Source organism: Chiloscyllium plagiosum, unplaced genomic scaffold, assembly GCF_037043375.1.
Source record: "Chiloscyllium plagiosum isolate Xiang-an unplaced genomic scaffold, Cpla_swu_hap1 HiC_scaffold_25, whole genome shotgun sequence".
Lineage (NCBI taxonomy): Eukaryota > Metazoa > Chordata > Chondrichthyes > Orectolobiformes > Hemiscylliidae > Chiloscyllium > Chiloscyllium plagiosum.
Window position 1 is genome coordinate 50,986,407 of NW_028270163.1, and position 18,592 is coordinate 51,004,998.

The following is an 18,592-nucleotide window of genomic DNA, read 5'->3' on the forward strand; positions in this document are numbered from 1 at the left end:
GGGATTAGGCTCCATGGCTACTTACCACCTGACACGGGTAAAATAAAGAAACTGCAGATGCTAGAATCCAAGGCAGACAAGCAGGAGGTTGGGAGGGCACAGCAAGCCAGGCAGCATCAGGAGGTGGAGAAGTCGATGTTTCGGGTGTAACCCTTCTTTAGGACCAGGGGGTTTTGGGGGGGGGGGGGTAAGGGGGGAGGTTTGGATGGGGAGAGGGGTGGGGTGGTGAACACAGGTAGAGGGGACAACTTGGTTGGTTGATGGGAGGAAGGAATCCGGTTGGCAGAGTGTCATGCCTGCCTACTTTCCCGGTTGTAACCGTCTGTGGTAATTTCTGTTGACTTCTAACACTGTTCGATTTGCTGTACATCCAGCCTTTGAATTTGTAAGAAACCTTTCCTGTGTTGCCTGGGCCATTCACATGAATAGGAATCGAACAACAGACACAAACACTCCTCTCATAAATGGAAGGCAAGTTTTATTTACAACACTTCCCCACTTATGCATCGGGAAGTTCATGAAATTGTACAGTTCCTCTCATGAACACTGTCCTTCTAGCTCTCGAATGTGATGTATCGATACTGTAATGGAGTACTGATTCTGATACATACTTTTCCATCAATTAGATAAGTTGCCAACATCAGTAATAATTCCGGTCTCACAGGGAGGGTTACTATGCTTAACCCTTTCACGCCCAGAATGCAGCTGGTGAAGGAAAGGCTTGGGCCAATCTATTTGGAAGCTTAGATGCTGGCACCGTCTGAATGAGAGAGACCCACTGTTTAGAAAGCTGGATGACTCCTGGGGGGCGGGGGGGGGGGGGGGGGGGAAACCTGGGTTTCTAACCAGTCAAGTGCCAACCGCCCATCAGAAAGAGTGATAGATTCATGGTCCCAGGATAAAGGATAATCAAATTCCCCTGTAGTATTCAGTATGAGGTCTGCCACTTTATTGACTGGAGAGCATAAAGCGCACCAGGCGAGAGTGGGAGGCAGAGAGTTCAGACAATAAAATCTGCAGACCAGCCTGCATTCTCACTCACCCAGACCTGACAATGTTTATCATATATTGTGGAGAAAACAGGAATGTGGAAAATACAAAATTTAAAAAATAAAACAAAATTATTCTGAAATTGAAATCGCCCCCCCCCCTCCCCCCTCCCCCCCCCCCCCCCAACATGCCCCCTACCCCCACTTTTCATTTTAAAAATAGTTAAAGACTCATTTGAAAGCAACCTCTGGAATACAAACCTAAAATGACTCAAACTTATAGTCTGTCTGCAGAAAACAGTTTATGATCCCATCACACAGTTCACTGTTTTAAGCCCAGCTGTTTAACATGGGCTGTTCGTTTTCCCACATTATTAACTGGCTCCATTCAGTGCGAGTCAAACAGAATGTTCCATCAAATCCATTCTCAACCTCTGGCTGCGGCAATGGCATTGTTAAACAAATAAATCTTAGTCACAGAGGATACTGCTTCACTCGCTAGGCTACTTCCTGTCCCACAGCCTCCAGCCTCCACCCCAATCACAATCTTTCTGAGCATCCAGCCTGCCCGTCAATGCCAAACAAGTTATGGAGAAAACTTACAATCAGTGCAGAGTGTGAAGGGTTTCTAAACAATGCCTCCTGAGGGCATCTCCTATTCCTCAGGACACCACAGAGTCTGAATTGTGGCCATAACATGTCAAATGGAGCACAGCTCTCGACAGAAATGGAGAAGAAACAGATGGAAAATAAATCAGTTAAAATTAGCACCATCTACAAACTCAAGTTTTTTTTTTAAACACATGCCAACTGCATGCATCCTCAGGTCAGTTAAAGGTAACTGACAAGACATCCATTCTGGTGGAAGAAAGTGGGTAGGCTCTGGATTCCCTCTCCAAGCCAGAGATCAAAGAAAACAAACTTCAAAAAGAAGCTCCTGAGGATGTTGAAGGAAAGATCAAATCCAGCCAACGCAGAGCCCTTAAGACTTTTTAGCATCTGACATGCCCCTCTTCTTTAAATCACTCAAGTCCACGGGTGTGAAATCTGAAAAACAAATACATTGACTTAGTGCCTGGTCTGTCTAACCGACGGTAACAGTGTGATTTTATGGTGTAAAGGACCACATCTATTTAATTCCCTTGTTTTTAGGATTGTGGACTATAAAAAGACATTGATTTAAACCAAGACGACTGCAAAGAGATGGCTGCACTTTTAACAATCATGTTTGTAGGAGCACGTTGCGAGGTGCATGTCATGTTGTGGTTTTACTGGAATAGTGAGAGTACAAACAGCCACCATAGAACTGATGGGTTCGGAACTAAGGGCCAAGGGTTGACAACAGTGTTCTGATTGGTTCCTGACCATGTGACTTATATAGGGCCAATGCAGTGAGAACCATGTAGCCTGCAAACAGAAAGCATCAAAAAGTCATTCTCTCTCTCCTGCATGAAGGTACAAAAGGTTTCCAGTAACAGCAAGCTATCTTCCACTCAATTTTCCTTGCAATCCCCCTCTTGAGGGATGAATAAAAAGCCTTTAAAGACAGTGAAAGGACAAATTCTATCCAATAACTGAAAGAAAACTCTGGTGTGCAAACAACCTTGACCTATCAGCAGAGAACTGAAAGGGAAAGAGAAACATTGTCATCTGGCCTGGTGCTATCAAACTGGTTTTCCCTGATTTACTTCCATCCTTAATGTTACGCATGCGTCCGTGTGTGAGAGAAAGGCGAATTTAAAAGGGTATAGAGAATTTGGAGTTAGCAATTCAAACTTCCTAATTGCCATTGATTGAAGACAATTTGTTCGTAATAAACAGTTATTTTCTTATTAAGTGCATAGGAACATAGGAATGGCCATACTGGCCTGTAAAAATCTGCTTTTGTCTGATCTTAAGACACTAAGAAGATTGAGGCCTGGTTAGTATGTGGATTAGAGATTGCCTGGGAAGAGCAAATATAGCCAGATAGCCTGTGTTTTCAAGTCCCAACTTCTCTAGAAATGTGCCATTACATGCCTCAGCAGGCTGACTAAATATGTATGGGAACAGAAAAGCAGGAGCAGACCTCGAGTCTGTCCACCATACAATAGGATCATGGCTCATCTGTGGCCGAACTCCACTGTGCCCGCACGGTGGCTCAGTGGTTAGCACTGCTGCCTCACAGCACCAGGGACCCCTGTTCGATTCCACCCTTGCACAACTGTCTGTGTAGAGTTTCCATGTGCTCAGTGTCTGCGTGGGTTTCCTCCCACAGTTCAAAGATGCACAGATTAGGTGGATTGGCCAAGCTAAATTGTCCATAGTGTTGGCCAACGGAAATGCAGGGGGGTGGGTTTGGGTGGGATGCTCTTTGGAGAGTTGGTGTGGACACTTTGGGCTGAATGGCCTGTTTCCACACTGTAGGGATTCCATGGATATGCCTTTTGGCCCATATCCCTTAATATCTTTGCTTAATAAAGATCTGTCTCAGATTAAAATTAACTGATCCTGCAACGCCTGCTGTTTGTAGAAGAGATCCAAATATCTCCCACCATGAGTGTGTGTTTAAGTGCTTCCGAACATCTCTCCTGAACAGGCAGGCTCTAATCAGCGAGTTTTGAGAAGATTTGAAGCTCAGGTTAAGGTCCTGGATGTAGGTTTGCTCGCTGAGGTGGAAGGTTCATTTTCAGACGTTTCGTCACCATACTAGGTAACATCTTCAGTGAGCCTCTGAATGAAGTGCCAGTGGCGTAGCCCACTTTCTATTTATCTGTTTGAGTTGCCTTGGGTTGGTGACATCATTTCCCATGGTGACATCATTTCCCATGGTGATGCCATTTCCTGTTCTTTTTGTCAGGGGTAGTAAATGGGATCCAAGTCAATGTGTTTGTTGATAGAGTTCCGGTTGGAATGCCATGTTTCTAGGAATTCTCGTGTGTGTCTCTATTTGAACTGTCCTCGGATGGATGTGTTGTCCCAGTTGAAGTGGCGTCCTTCCTTATCTGTATGTAAGGATACCAGTGAAAGGTCATGTCGTTTTGTGGCTAGTCGATGTTCATGTATTCTGGTGGCTAGTTTTCTGCCTGTTTGTCCAATGTAATGTTTGTTACAGTTCTTGCAAGGTATTTTGTAAATGACATTAGTTTTGCATGATGTCTGTATAGGGTCTTCCAAGTTCATTAGCTGTTGTTTTAGTGTGTTGGTGGGTTTGTGGGCTACCATGATGCCAAGGGGTCGGAGTAGTCTGGCAGTCATTTCAGAGATGTCTTTGATGTAGGGGAGCGTGGCTAGGGTTTCTGAACGCATGTTGTCTGCTTGTTTGGGTTTGTTGCTGAGAAATCTGTGTTCATTGGGTACCCGTTCTTTTCGGATACATTGTATAGGTGATTTTCTTCTGCTCTGCAGTGTATGGTGGCTCGTTGAAATAATGCTATAATGCAGCTTTGTTTGTGGATGTTGGGATGTTTGCTTCTGTAGCTCAATATTTGGTCAGTATGTGTTATTTTCCTGTAGATGCTGGTTTGAAGTTCCCCATTGGCTGTTTGCTCTACTGTGACATCTAGGAACATAGAAAAAATACAGCGCAGTACAGGCCCTTTGGCCCTCGATGTTGCGCCAATCCAAGTCCACCTAACCTACACTAGCCCACTATCCTCCATATGCCTATCCAATGCCTGTTTAAATGCCCATAAAGAGGGAGAGTCCACCACTGCTATTGGCAGGGCATTCCATGAACTCACGACTTGCTGAGTAAAGAATCTACCCCTAACATCTGTCCAATACCTACCACCCCTTAATTTAAAGCTATGCCCCCTCGTAATAGCTGACTCCATACGTGGAAAAAGGTTCTCATGGTCAACCCTATCTAAACCCCTAATCATCTTGTACACCTCTATCAAGTCACCCCTAAACCTTCTTTTCTCCAATGAAAACAGCCCCAAGTGCCTCAGCCTTTCCTCATACGATCTTCCTACCATATCAGGCAACATCCTGGTAAACCTCCTCTGCACCCGTTCCAGTGCCTCCACATCCTTCCTATAGTATGGCGACCAAAACTGCACACAATACTCCAGATGCAGCCGCACCAGAGTCTTATGCAACTGCAACATGACCTCAGTACTCCGGAACTCAATTCCTCTACCAATAAAAGCCAGTACGCCATATGCCTTCTTCACCTCACTATTTACCTGGGTGGCAACTTTCAGAGATCTGTGTACATGGACACCAAGATCCCTCTGCTCATCCACACTACCAAGTATCCGACCATTAGCCCAGTACCCCATCTTTTTGTTACTCTTACCAAAGTGAATCACCTCACACTTAGCTACATTGAACTCCATTTGCCACCTTTCTGCCCAGCTCTGCAGCTTATCTATATCCCGCTGTAACCTGCCACATACTTCCTCGCTGTCAACAACTCCACCGACTTTCGTAGAAACTTGCTCACCCAACCTTCTAGCCCCTCCTCCAGGTCATTTATAAAAATGACAAACAGCAATGGTCCCAAAACAGATCCTTGCGGAACACCACTAGTAACTGCACTTCAAGATGAACCTTTACCATCAACTACTACCCTCTGTCTTCTTCCAGCCAGCCAATTCCTAATCCAAACCTCCAACTCACCCTCAATGCCATACCTCTGCATTTCTTGCAGTAGCCTACCATGGGGAACCTTATCAAACGCTTTACTAAAATCCATATACACCACATCTACCGCTTTACCCTAGGAATGGCAGTTTGGTGTTGTTTTTCTCCTTTTTAGTAAATTTTAAGCTAGTTAGGGTATTATTGATGGTCTTGAAGGTTTCCTCTAATTTGTTTCGTTTAGTGATGATAAAGGTGTCATCCACGTAGTGGACCCAAAGTTTGGGTTGAATGGTTGACCGAGCTGTTTGTTCAAGGACAAGCCAAACAGAGACATGCACGAGAATTCCTAGAAGCATGGCATTCCAACCGGAACTCTATCAACAAACACATTGACTTGGTTCTCATTTATCACCCCTTGAGAAAAAGAACAGGAAATGACATCACCATAGGAAATGGTATCGCCACAGGAAATGACATCACCAACCCAAGGAAACTCAAATATATAAATTGAAAATGGGCTACACCACCGCTGCTTCATTCAGAGGCCCACCGAAGAGGTTACCCGGTTACCTGACAAAACGTCTGAAAGTGAACCTTCCAGCTCAGTAAGCAAACCTCCATCCAGGATCTAATTCTCAGACTGTGCCCTTTAGTTCTAGAATCGCCCAACCAGAGGAAATATTTATCTTCACGATTCTGCATTTTTCTGTTTTTATCTTGAAGACTTCAATCAGATCACCCTTCAACCTTATAAATTCGAGAGAAAACACACCTAATTTGTATCTCTCCTCATAAGTTAACCCCTTAAATCCTTTTCATTTTTGTAAACCCAGGTTGTACTCCCCAAGGCCAATACACACTTCCCGAGAAACCAGAATGCTGGTCAGTGTTTCCAGTTAACCTGCGTTTGTCAGTCTGGGAACTTTGGGGAGTTCGGTTAACTTTTTTCATACTGGCCATGACTCCAGGAATAGTGAGGCTTGATTTCCAGTGCTCAAGCTTCACGATCAGGTACACAATTACAGACATATGCATCATGGATGTTACACCATAAACCCCAAATAAAGGCACAGATCGTCTGGTCATTATTGGGAAAGGGTGTGTCCAATATTTAATTTGCAATTTAACCATGTGAAGCTTCCAATGCTGGACAAAGTGAGGAGACAAGATATTTTTTAAAATATCATTCATGGGAGTGTGGGCTCCACTGGGCTGGGCCAGGCCAGGCCAGTTTTCACTGCTCACTCCTGTATGCACTCGCAGTAGTGAGCTGTGTAGGTCAGTTAGCTCAGATGGTTAGAGCATGGTGATAATAACGCCAAAGTCATGAGTCCCCACACTGACCAGGCACATGGTTGGGGTTTGAAACTTGTGGGTTCACACTTGCAGGTTGTGCATTTGCCATTGCTTTGGGTGGCTCAGTGGTTAGCACTGCTGCCTCACAACACTAGGGATCCAGGTTCGATTCCAGCCTCGGGCGACTGTCTGTGTGGAGTTTGCACATTCTCCCCGTGTCTGCGTGGGTTTCCTCCGGGTGCTCCGGTTTCTTCCCACAGGCCAAAGATGTGCAGGTTAGGTGAATTGGCCATGCTAAATTACCCGTAGTGTTCAGGGATGTGTAGTGAGTTGAGAAGATTTCTGGATGTAGGTTTGCTCGCTGAGCTGGAAAGTTCATTTCCAAACGTTCCATCACCCTCCAGGCGAAACACTGTTGATAATTCCTACTTTTTATTTATATGTTTGGGTTGGTGACGTCATTTCCAGTAGTGATATCATATCCGGTGGTGATGTAATTTCCTGTTCTTTTTCTCAGGGGGTGGTAGATGGGGTCTAACTCGATGTGTTTGTTGATAGAGTTTCGGTTAGAATGCCATGCTTCTAGGAATTCTCGTGCATGTCTTTGTTTAGCTTGTCCTAGAATGTATGTGTTGTCCCAGTCGAAGTGGTGTCCTTCCTCACCCGTATGTAAGGATACTAGTGAGAGTGGGTTATGTTCTTTTGTGGCTAGTTGGCTAGTTTCCTGCCTGTTTGTCCAATGTAGTGTTTGTTACAGTTCTTGCACGGTATTTTGTAAGTAACATTAGTTTTGCTTGTTGGCTGTATAAGGACCTTTCAAGTTCATTAGCTGCTGTTTTAGTGTGTTGGTGGGTTACCGTGATGCCAAGGGGTCTGAGTAGTCTGGCAGTCATTTGCGAGATGTCTTTGATGTAGGGGAGGGTTGGCTAGGGTTTCTGGATGCGTGTTGCCTGCTTTTTTGGATTTGTTGCTGAGAAATCTGCAGACTGTGTTCTTTGGGTACCCTTTCTTTGTGAATAGACTGTATAGGTGATTTTCCTCTGCTCTGTGTAGTTCCTCTGTGCTGCAATGTGTGGTGGGTTGTGGCAATAACGTTCTGATGCAGCTTAGATGGTGGATGTTGAGGTGATTGCTTCTGTAGTTCAATATTTGGTCCGTATGTGTTGTTTTCCTGTAGATGCTGGTTTGAAGTTCCCCATTGGCTGTTCTCTCTAATGCAGCATCGAGGAATGGCAGTTTGTTGTTGGTCTTCCCCCTCTTTAGTGAATTTGATTCCAGTAAGGGTATTATTGATGGTCTTGAACGTTTCCTCTAATTTGTTTTGTTTAGTGATGACAAAGGGGTCATCTACGTAACGGACCCAAAGTTTGGGTTGGATGGTTGACAGAGCTGTTTGTTAGAGTCTCCAGGAAACTAGCCACCAGGATACATGAACACCAACTAGCCACAAAACGACATGACTCACTCTCACTAGTATCCTTACATACAGATAAGGAAGGACACCACTTCGACTGGGACAAGCCAAACAGAGACATGCACAAGAATTCCTAGAAGCATGGCATTCCAAAGTGAACTCTATCAACAAACACATCAAGTTAAACCCCATCTACCACCCCCTGAGAAAAAGAACAGGAAATGACATCACCAACCCAAAGAAACTCAAACGTATAAATAGGAAGCAGGAATTATCAACAGTGCTTTGCCCGGAGGCCCACTGAAGATGTTACCTAGTAGGGTGACAGAACATCTGGAAGGGAACCTTCCAGCTCAGCGAGCAAACCTACTTGCAGGGATGTGTAGGTCAGGTGTATTATTTAGGGGTAAACGTAGAATAGTAGGTGAATGGGTGAGGTGGGTTACTCTTCAGGGGGCAGATGTGGACTTGTAGGGCCGAAGGGTCTGTTTCCACACTGCACAGATTCTATGATTCTGAATCCTTGAATCACTGCAATCCATTTCATGCAAGAACATCCACATGCTCTTGGGGAGGGAGTTCCAGCATTTTGACAATGAAGGAAGAGCAATATATTTCCAGGTAAGGATGATGAGCAGCTTCAAAGGGAATCAGTAAACAGTGGGGCACCCGTGTATCTGCAGCCCTTGTCCTTCTAGATAGCACTGGTTGTAGGTTTGGGAGTCTTAGTGTGCTGCTGCAGTGCATCCTGTAGATGACTACCTTGCACTGGTGATGGAAGGAGTGCACGCTTGTGGATGTGGTGCCAAACAAGCAGACCACTTTGTCCCAATGCTGTCAAACTTCTTGAGTGTTGTTGGGAGTTCTACTCATCCAGGCAACTGGGTACTACTTCATCACACCCGACTTACACCCTGTGATCACGGACAGGTTCTGGGAAGTCAGGTGGTGAGTTACTCATTGCAAGATTCCTCACCCCTGATCTGCTCTTGTAGCAATGGAATTTATATGGCTAGTCCAGTTCAGTTTCTGGTCAGTGGTAATGCACAGAATGTTGAAAGTGAAGGGTTTAGCAATGTTAATACCACTGAATATCAAGGGAGGATTAGATTCTCTCTTGTTGGAGATGATCACTGAATGATACTTGTGTGGTGCAAGTTTAACTTGCAGCTTTTCAGCCCAAGCCTAGATATTTTTCAAGTCCTGCTGCATTTGGACAAGGATTGTTTCAGTATCTGAGGTACCAAACATTATGGCCTTATCGATGAACAACCCCACTTCTGACCTTATGGAGGGTGAAGCAGATGCAGGTGGTTGTGCTGAGGATAGTATTGAGGAACTCCTGCAGAGATGTTCTGGAGCTGATGGACCACAACCATTTGAGGTAGGTCGGACTCCAAACAGCAGAGGATTTTGTCCCTGATTCCCATTGACCTTTTGCCTGGGATCCTTGATTTTTTAGATTAGATTAGATTAGATTACTTACAGTGTGGAAACAGGCCCTTCGGCCCAACAAGTCCACACTCCCCCGCCGAAGCGCAACCCACCCATACCCCTACATGTACCCCTTACCTAATACTATGGGCAATTTAGCATGGCCAATTCACCTGACCTGCACATCTTTGGACTGTGGGAGGAAACCGGAGCACCCGGAGGAAACCCACACAGACACGGGGAGAACGTGCAAACTCCACACAGTCAGTCGCCTGAGGCGGGAATTGAACCCGGGTCTCTGGCGCTGTGAGGCAGCAGTGCTAACCACTGTGCCACCGTGCTGCCCACAATGTTTCAGGGTCTTGATGCCCAGGGCCATCACTCCCAACTCACCCCTGGAATTTCACTCCTTTGTCCTTGCTAGAACCAAGCCAACTAAGAGATCATAACTCAGGTGTCCTTAGTGGAACCCAAACTGGGCGTCACTGAGCAGGTTATTGCTCAGAAGTGCTGCTGGATAACACAGCTGATGACAACTTCCATTGCTTTACTGATGACTGAGAGTAGACTGATGACGTACTAACTGGCTAAGTTGGATTGGTCCTGCTTTTAGTGTGCAGGACATACCTGGGCAATTTTTTTATATGGTCGGGTCGATGCCAGTGTTGGGACAGTTTGGCTAGGGGAGCAGCGTGTCCTGAAGCACCATTACCAGAATGTCACCAGGGCCTTTAGTCTTTGCAGTATCCAGTGCATTCAGCCATTTCATGGACATTCCATGGAGTGAATTAAATTGGTTGAAGACTGGTTTGAGAGATGCTGGGGGTCTCTGGAGGATGCCAAGATGGATTATCTACTTGGCACTACAGGCTGAAGATTACTGGGACTGGTTCAGCCGAGTGTTTTGCACTTGTGCTGAGCTTCCTCCATCATTGAAGAAGTGGACATTTGTGGAGCGCTTTCCTCCCGTGAACTGTTTACTTGCTCACTATCATTGGGTGTGGCAGGATTGCAGAGCTGAGATCAAATTACTTGCTGTGGAATCTCTCAGCTCAGTCTATCACTCACTGCTTATGCTGTTTCGCATAGACATTGGCCCCTCAGTTTTTAGGTATACCTGATGCTGCTGTCGGCATGTCTTCCTGCACTCTTTATTGAACCAGGGTTAATCCCCTGGCGTGACGGTAATGGGAGACTCAGGGATATGCAAGCCATGAGTTGCAGATTGTGTTGGTGTACAATCCTCCCCAACTGTATACCACTGTTCTGCCACCTCTCCTGGGTCTGCCCTGTCAGCAGATTGGTGTTGTCACCATCTGGGACACAGGAATATTCATGGAATATCGACCACATTAGGCTGTTGCTCAAACACTCAGATAGCTCTCCCAATTTTACCACCAGCCACCAGACGTTAGTAAGGAAGAACAGCACAGGGTTGCTTTTGACAATTCCTGTGTCTCGATCAGAGGCAGGTGATCTCTTCAGTTCCATTCCTTTATGTTTTACTGGTTTGCTAGATCATTCACAGAGAGTGGTGAAGAGTCAGATTATTGTGGGTCTGAAGTCATGCTTGGGCCAGACAGGTAAGAATGGCAGATTTCCTTCTGTAATGGACATTAGGTGGATCAGATGAATTATTTTGAGGAATGATAATGGCTCATTGGTTATCATTGGACTTTCAATTCCAGATTTTTAAAAAAACTTGAAATGCCACTATCTACTGTAGTAGGATTCAAACTTTTGTGGCCAGAACGTTACTGGTGTCTTTGGATTACTAGTCCTCTAACAATACTACAACACCACAATCTCCCCAGTGTCTTCTCAGCAGTAACTAATGACATGGCCTTAAGGTCATCTTCAGTTCACGGGCCAGCATGGTTTTAAATGGAGCAGTTGATCTCCAAAGTTGCACAGCTTCACCCTGACAATTCTAACAGCTCCCTCAACCCCCAGAACTAATCATCAACCCCTTCCCCAGCCCCGCCACGATCACCCCCTCCTTCATTTGTCGAGACTGAGAGAGAGGAGCAGAGGACTGCTGGGAAGGTGAGAAAAAAACAAATAGTTTTGAACAGAGCAATGAGGAGAGAGGGTGGAGAGAAACGAGGGCTGCCGGGAAGTTTTTAAGTGGGCGAGATCTAAACCAGAGACCCTACATAGTAGCGTTTCCCTCCCACCCATCCCCTCGAACCTCACTAAGAGTCTATAAACTCAGTAAGTTTTCAGGTTTACTCATTTTCTTTCCGTTTCTTCTCTTCCTTGTTTAGTCCTGTGTAGGCTTTCAGATTAGCAGGGTATGGCTGATAGGGCACTTGCATGCTCCTCCTGCAGAATGTGGCATCTGCGGGAAGTGCACCCGACTCCAGCTCCTCGAAAACCGAGTTAGGGAACTGGAGCTGGATGAACTGCAGATCATCCGGGAGGCTGAGAGAGGAATTGAGACAATGAACAGGGAAATGGTCACTCCTCAGACACAGGATAAGGACAGCTGGGTTACAGTCAGGGGTAGGAAAGGGAACCAACAGATAGAACAGGGATCCCCTGTGGCCGCTCCCCTCAGCAATAAGTATACCGTTTTGGATACTGCTGGTAGGGATGCCCTACCGGGGGAAGCCAGAGTTGTCAGGTCTCTGGCACTGAGGCTCAGAAGGGAAGGGGGAGAATAGAAAAGCACTAGTGGTAGGGGACTCAATAGTTAGACGGATTGACAGGAGAGTTCGTGGTCAGGAACGGGACTCTCGGAAGGTATGTTGTCTCCCCGGTGCCAGGGTCCGGGATGTCGCCGATCGGGTTTGCAGGATTCTGAAGAGGAAGGGTGAGCAGCCAGAAATCATGAATTCTCCTCCAACTGTAACAAGGACAGACGCCCCTGGTGCTCACCTTCCACCCTACCAACCTTCGCATAAACCAAATCATCCGCCGACATTTCCGCCACCTCCAAAAAGACCCCACCACCAGGGGTATATTTCCCTCCCCACCCCTCTCCGCCTTCCGCAAAGACCGTTCCCTCCTTGACTACCTGGTCAGGTCCACACCCCCCTACAACCCACCCTCCCATTCTGGCACTTTCCCCTGCCACCGCAGGAACTGTAAAACCTGCGCCCACACCTCCTCCCTCACCTCTATCCAAGGCCCTAAAGGAGCCTTCCACATCCAACAAAGTTTTACTTGCACATCCACTAATATCATTGATTGTATCCGTTGCTCCCGATGCGGTCTCCTCTACATTGGGGAGACTGGGCGCCTCCTAGCAGAGCGCTTAAGGGAACATCTCCGGGACACCCGCACCAATCAACCACACCACCCCGTGGCCCAACATTTCAACTCCCCCTCCCACTCTGCCGAGGACATGGAGGTCCTGGGCCTCCTTCACCACCGCTCCCTCACCACCAGACACCTGGAGGAAGAACGCCTAATCTTCCGCCTCGGAACACTTCAACCCCAGGGCATCAAAGTGGACTTCAACAGTTTCCTCATTTCCTCTTCCCCCACCTCACCCTAGTTCCAAACTTCCAGCTCAGCACTGTCCCCATGACTTGTCCTACTTGCCTATCTCCTTGTCCACCTATCCACTGAACCCTCTCCTCCCTGACCTATCACCTTCATCCCCTCCCCCACTCACCCATTGTACTCTATGCTACTTTCTCCCCACCCCCACCCTCCTCTAGCTTATCTCTCCACCCTTCAGGCTCACTGCCTTTATTCCTGATGAAGGGCTTTTGCCCGAAACGTCAATTTCGCTGCTCCTTGGATGCTGCCTGAACTGCTGTGCTCTTCCAGCACCACTAATCCAGAAGCCAGAAATCATGGTCCATATTGGCACCAATGATATAGCCAGGAAAGGGATTGAGGATCTGAAAAGTGACTAGAGAGAGCTAGGTTGGAAGCTGAAGAGCAGGACAAGTAGAATAGTGATCTTGGGTGTGCTACCGGTGCCAATGAGATAGTGAGGTGAGGAACAGGCAGCGACTGGTTGCGAGGCTGGTGCAGGAGAGAGGGCTTCAGGTACTTAAACCATTGGGACGACTCCTGGGGAAGGTGGGACCTGGACATGAAGGACGGGTCGCAGCTGAATTGGAGGAGAACAAACGTCCTGGGTGGGAGATTTGTTTGTGGGGTTCTGGAGGGTTTAAACTAGTTTGGCAAGGGGGTGGGAACCAGAGCTACATATCTGAGGGGGGGGCTAGTTGTAGATGGGACAGTGACAGGATGTAGTGAATCTACCGGGAAGGTTTCTCATGTGATGAAACAAAGGGATCGGTTAAAGTGTGTCTGCTTTAACGCAAGGAGTGTCAGAAATAACAGTGATGTACTTAAGAGCATGGATCAGTACTTGGGGCTATGATGTTGTGGCATAACGGAGATGTGGGTTTCACAGGGGCAGGAATGGTTGCTAGATGTTCCAGGGTTTAGAACACTTAAAAAGAACAGCGAGGGTGGAAAAAGAGGAGTGGGGTTTAGCATTGCTAATCAGAGAGTGCATCACAGTTATAGAAATAAAGGTTGTTGAGGAAGGTTTGTCTACTGAGTTAGTTTGGGTGGAAGTTAGGAACAGCAAGAGAGCAGCCACCTCATTGGGGGTTTTCTACAGACCCCCTGATAGCAGTAGGGAGACTGAAGAACTCATATGCTGGCAGATTTTGGAAAAATGCAGATGTAGCAGGGTTGTTATTATGGGTGACTTCAACTTTCCCAATATCGACTAGAACCTCCTAGTGCAGATAGCTTGGATGGAGAGTTTCTGTCAGGTGTGTTCAGGAGGGTTTCCTTACTCAGTATGTGGACAGGCCAACAAGGGAGAGGCCATTTTGGATTTGGTGTTCAGCAATAAGCCAGGACAGGTGTCAGATCTCACAGTGGGAGAACACTTTGGTGATAGTGACCACAACTGCCTCACATTTACCATAGCCATGGAGAGGGAAAAGAACAGTTACCAAGGGAAAATATTTAACTGGGCAAAAGGAAACTATAACGCTATCAGGAGTTGGGAAATACAGACTGGGAGAAAGTGTTCCACAGGAAGGGTACAGCAGATATGTGGAGACCAATTAAGGAGCAGTTGTTGTGACTGTTGCACGAATTTGGCCCTCTGAGACAGGTTAGAAGGGGTAAGATTAAGGAGCCTTGGAGGATGAGAACTGAGGAGCTTCTCGTCGAAAGGAAGAAGGCAGCTTACGTAAGGTGGAGGAAACAAGGATCAGGCACAGCTTTAGAGGATTACAGGCTTGCTAAAAAGGCGCTCAGAAATGGACTGAAGAGAGCCAGGAGGGGGCACGAAAAGGGCTTGGCAAGAAGGATTAGGGAGAACCCAAAGGCATTTTACTCATAGGTGACGAATAAGAGAATGATCAGGGAGAAGGTAGGGCCAATCAGGGATAGCATAGGGAACTTGTGTGTGCAGTCTGAGCAAATGGGGGAAGCAGTAATTGAGTTTTGTGCTTCAGTTTTCACTAAGGAAAGGAACTTTGTTGTGAATGAGAATTTTGAGGAGCCGGGATACAGGCTTGAACAGATCAAGATTGATGAAGTTGATGTACTGGAAATTTTGGTAAACATTAAGATTGATAAGTCCCCAGGGCCAGACCAGATTTATCCCAGGCTGCTCCGGAAGCGAGAAAGGAGGTTGCTAAGCCGCTGGTGAAGATCTTTGCTTCCTCACTCTCCACGGGAGTGGTACCGGAGGAGTGGAAGGAGGTGAATGTTGTTCCTCTTTTCAAGAAAGGGAATAGGGAAATCCCTGGCAATTACAGACCAGTCAGTCTTATGTCTGCGGTCAGCAAGGTTTTGCAAAGAATTCTAAGGGATAGGATTTATGATTATTTGGAAAAGCCTAACATGATTAAAGGCAGTCAGCATGGCTTTGAGGGGGCAGGTCATGCCTCACTAATCTTATTGAGTTCTTTGGGGAAGTGACAAGACAGGTCGACGAAGGTCGAGCAGTGGGTGTGGTGTACAAGGCATTTCACAAGGTTCCCCATGGTAGGCTCATTCATAAAGTTAGGAGGTATGGGATACAGTAAGATTTGGCTATCTGGATTCAGAATTGGTTGGCTGACAGAAGGCAGAGAGTGGTTGTAGATAGAAAGTATTCTGCCTGAAGGTCAGTGTTGAGTGGGGTCCCGCAGGGCTCTATTCTCGGGCCTCTGCGCTTTGTAGTTTTTATAAATGACTTGGATGAGGAGGTTGAGGGGTGGATTAGTAAATTTACATATGACACAAAGGTTGGAGGTGCTGTTGACAGTATCGAGGGCTATTGCAGGCTGCAGTGTGACATAGACAGGATGCAGAGCTGGGCTGAGAAATGGCAAATGGAGTTTTACCTGGATAAATGCAAAGTGATGCATTTTGGAAGGTCAAACTTGAATGCTGAATATGGATTAAAGACAGGATACTTGGCAACGTGAAGGAACAGTGTTCAACTTACCCCAACAGTATTCATGGAGAGGATGAGCTTTGGGTGTTGTGGGGTTGGTGTAGAGGTTACTGAGCAGTGTTGGAAGTGGGGCGAGGGCCAGAGGGGTTGAGAGCTCCTGGCCCAGGGCCGAGTGCTGCAATGCTTTGAAACTCCAGCTCGTTTGCTCCTGAACAGGCTTTACATCTGCTTGGGAAAGCTTTCAGTATAAAAACCACGATACACACAATAATCTGATCAGCGTAAAGCCCGAAATTAGAAAATTAAACTTCCCTCTAAAATACCAAGAGTGTGCACCTGACAGGATTTGTTCTGGGTCTGGAGATGCATCACAGTGAAGCAAGTTAGGTCAGAGGCCTTCAATCATATTGGAAGATTTGGGGGCCAAGGCTTTTAGTTTCTAATTTATATCTTTCAAGGGTCATGGTTTCCTCAACATCTCTGCTGTCATGTAGGTTGTTCAAGATGCTCATTTAAAGCGGGCCAAAGGAAGAATTCAATTACGTGCTGTCAGCCTCATCATCACTCTCTGCTCTGTATCTAACCTCGGGGAAGATGAAATTGGATGTGAATATAATGTCCTACAGCAATTCACCAATTGAATGATGATAGCACACAGTGTTACTTTAAAAACTGCTTTGTTTTTGTTTAGTGGCTGGATGGCAGCAGTCAAAAACCAACCGTTCACTAAATTTGGGGAACGTAACCAAAAGCAGTGCTGGTGATGATGTCACAGTGTTGAATACCATTTGTAAACATAAAGGCTAATTGCATAAAAACAAGGAGATTGTTATTATGAGAACAGAGATTTTGAACAATACCAATAGAATCCAATTGCACACAGTCAGTGCTAAAATTCCATTGCAACCTATCTGCATAGCAGTCGAATTATTTGCAAGTAAAATGCTAAAACTTGCAGCAACGAGGCGAACCTTTGATGGACTAGACAGTTCAGACAACCTGAAAAATAGGATTTCATAATCTATGTTGCTTTAAGCCACATGAGTGTGACACCAGTGGAAATAAAGCACAGAAAGAAGCTAGAACTATGTAGGTCACCCAGTAACTGTAAAAATAACAAGAACAGGTTATATAAATCCTTCAGGTGTGCACTGCTCATCATAACCTGCCCTTACTCTCAGAAACCTACAGTCTAATTGCAGCACACAGTTCGATCCACAATTCTTCCTTTTGATTTTTAGAAGTCATCTAAAAAGGCTCTAAACCAAACTTTTGAGAAATTCACTGACTCCCAACCAACACATGGACCCAGTGTTAGGCTGAACTAGCACAAACTCTCAGCGCCTTGGCAGAAGAAGAGTAACAGCTTACAGCTAGGACCACTCCACTCTTCAGAGAATTCATTTGCAGGGCTGTGTGAAGTCAAAGATGATGAATTCCAGCCCCAAATTTCATCCCTCCCTCACGTTCCAAGGTGGTTGGTCAACAATATCTTTGCCTGGCAAAACAAATCCAACTCAATTCAAATGTCATTGCCAGGTGTGTTACCTTGGATCGACTTCCACTCCCTGTAGCTAATACACAGGGGTCACTGAATACTGAAAATGGAGATTATAGTTTATGATCTGAGAGTTTTACGTGGAACCAAAGTTTCTCTCGAATAAACTTCAGTCAGATGTATTTAAACAAGTATCTCTTAATAGATGAAATAGCACAGCTTGAAGCCAATAGCAGTCTTTCACTGCACTGTGCTGCAGTGTTTCAGGTGGCTTTGCATTGGATGTGTGTCACAGAACTAGGCCATTCAGCTGGTGTTTGTGGTCCATTTGAACCTCATCCCATCTTTCACTATCATAACCCGGTGCTCCCCTCAATCCATGTATCCTATTCACATCAACCACTTGCTGTGGAAGTGAGTTCCAGATCCTCACCACGTTTTGGATAGAGAAGTTCCTTTTGAATTCCAATTAGATTGCTTGGTGACTATCTTATATCACTGACATCTAGTTATGCTCTTCCCAGCAAGAGGAAACATTCTCTTCATATCCAGTACCAGAACTTTGGATAATCGTGAAGGGCCAAATTGATTACCTGCTTTCGTAAAGGATCTGAGACAAGGAGTAGGAATTCTGAATCCAGGTATCAACATTACAGACCATTTACTACAGAGGCCATTCTGCCCAATTAATCCATAACAGTGTTTATGTCCCACAAGAGCCTTCTCTCACTTGGTTTCATCCAATTGTGGAAGATTATCTTTTTATTTCTTGATACTTTATGCATTTTTCTAGCTTTCCCTCAAAACCCATTTATACGATTCAACTCAACTGCCCCCTATGGTTCTGGATAAAGACATTTCTCCACAATGTCTTATAGTTATGATCCCTAGTTTGGAATTACTTTTCATAACGATTTTAGCTGCACTGTAATACAAAACATTACTGAAAGATCTTCTTTAAAACTTATTACACTAGAAAGGGGAGATATCAAACATTTTCTGAAAACTGTTTTAATTCA

General features: G+C 45.7%; 1 protein-coding gene across 1 annotated transcript in view; it reads right to left on the reverse strand.

Moving 5' to 3' along the window:
• Positions 1-1,157: 1,157 nt before the first annotated feature.
• Positions 1,158-18,592, reverse strand: part of mcrip1 (MAPK regulated corepressor interacting protein 1) — a 29,450-nt gene continuing 12,015 nt past the window's right edge. Inside the window, exon 4 of the mRNA XM_088000721.1 lies at positions 1,158-2,036. Coding sequence (XP_087856847.1) covers positions 1,972-2,036 — 65 coding nt within the window. The 3' untranslated portion in view covers positions 1,158-1,971. The remainder of the gene's footprint in view (positions 2,037-18,592) is intronic.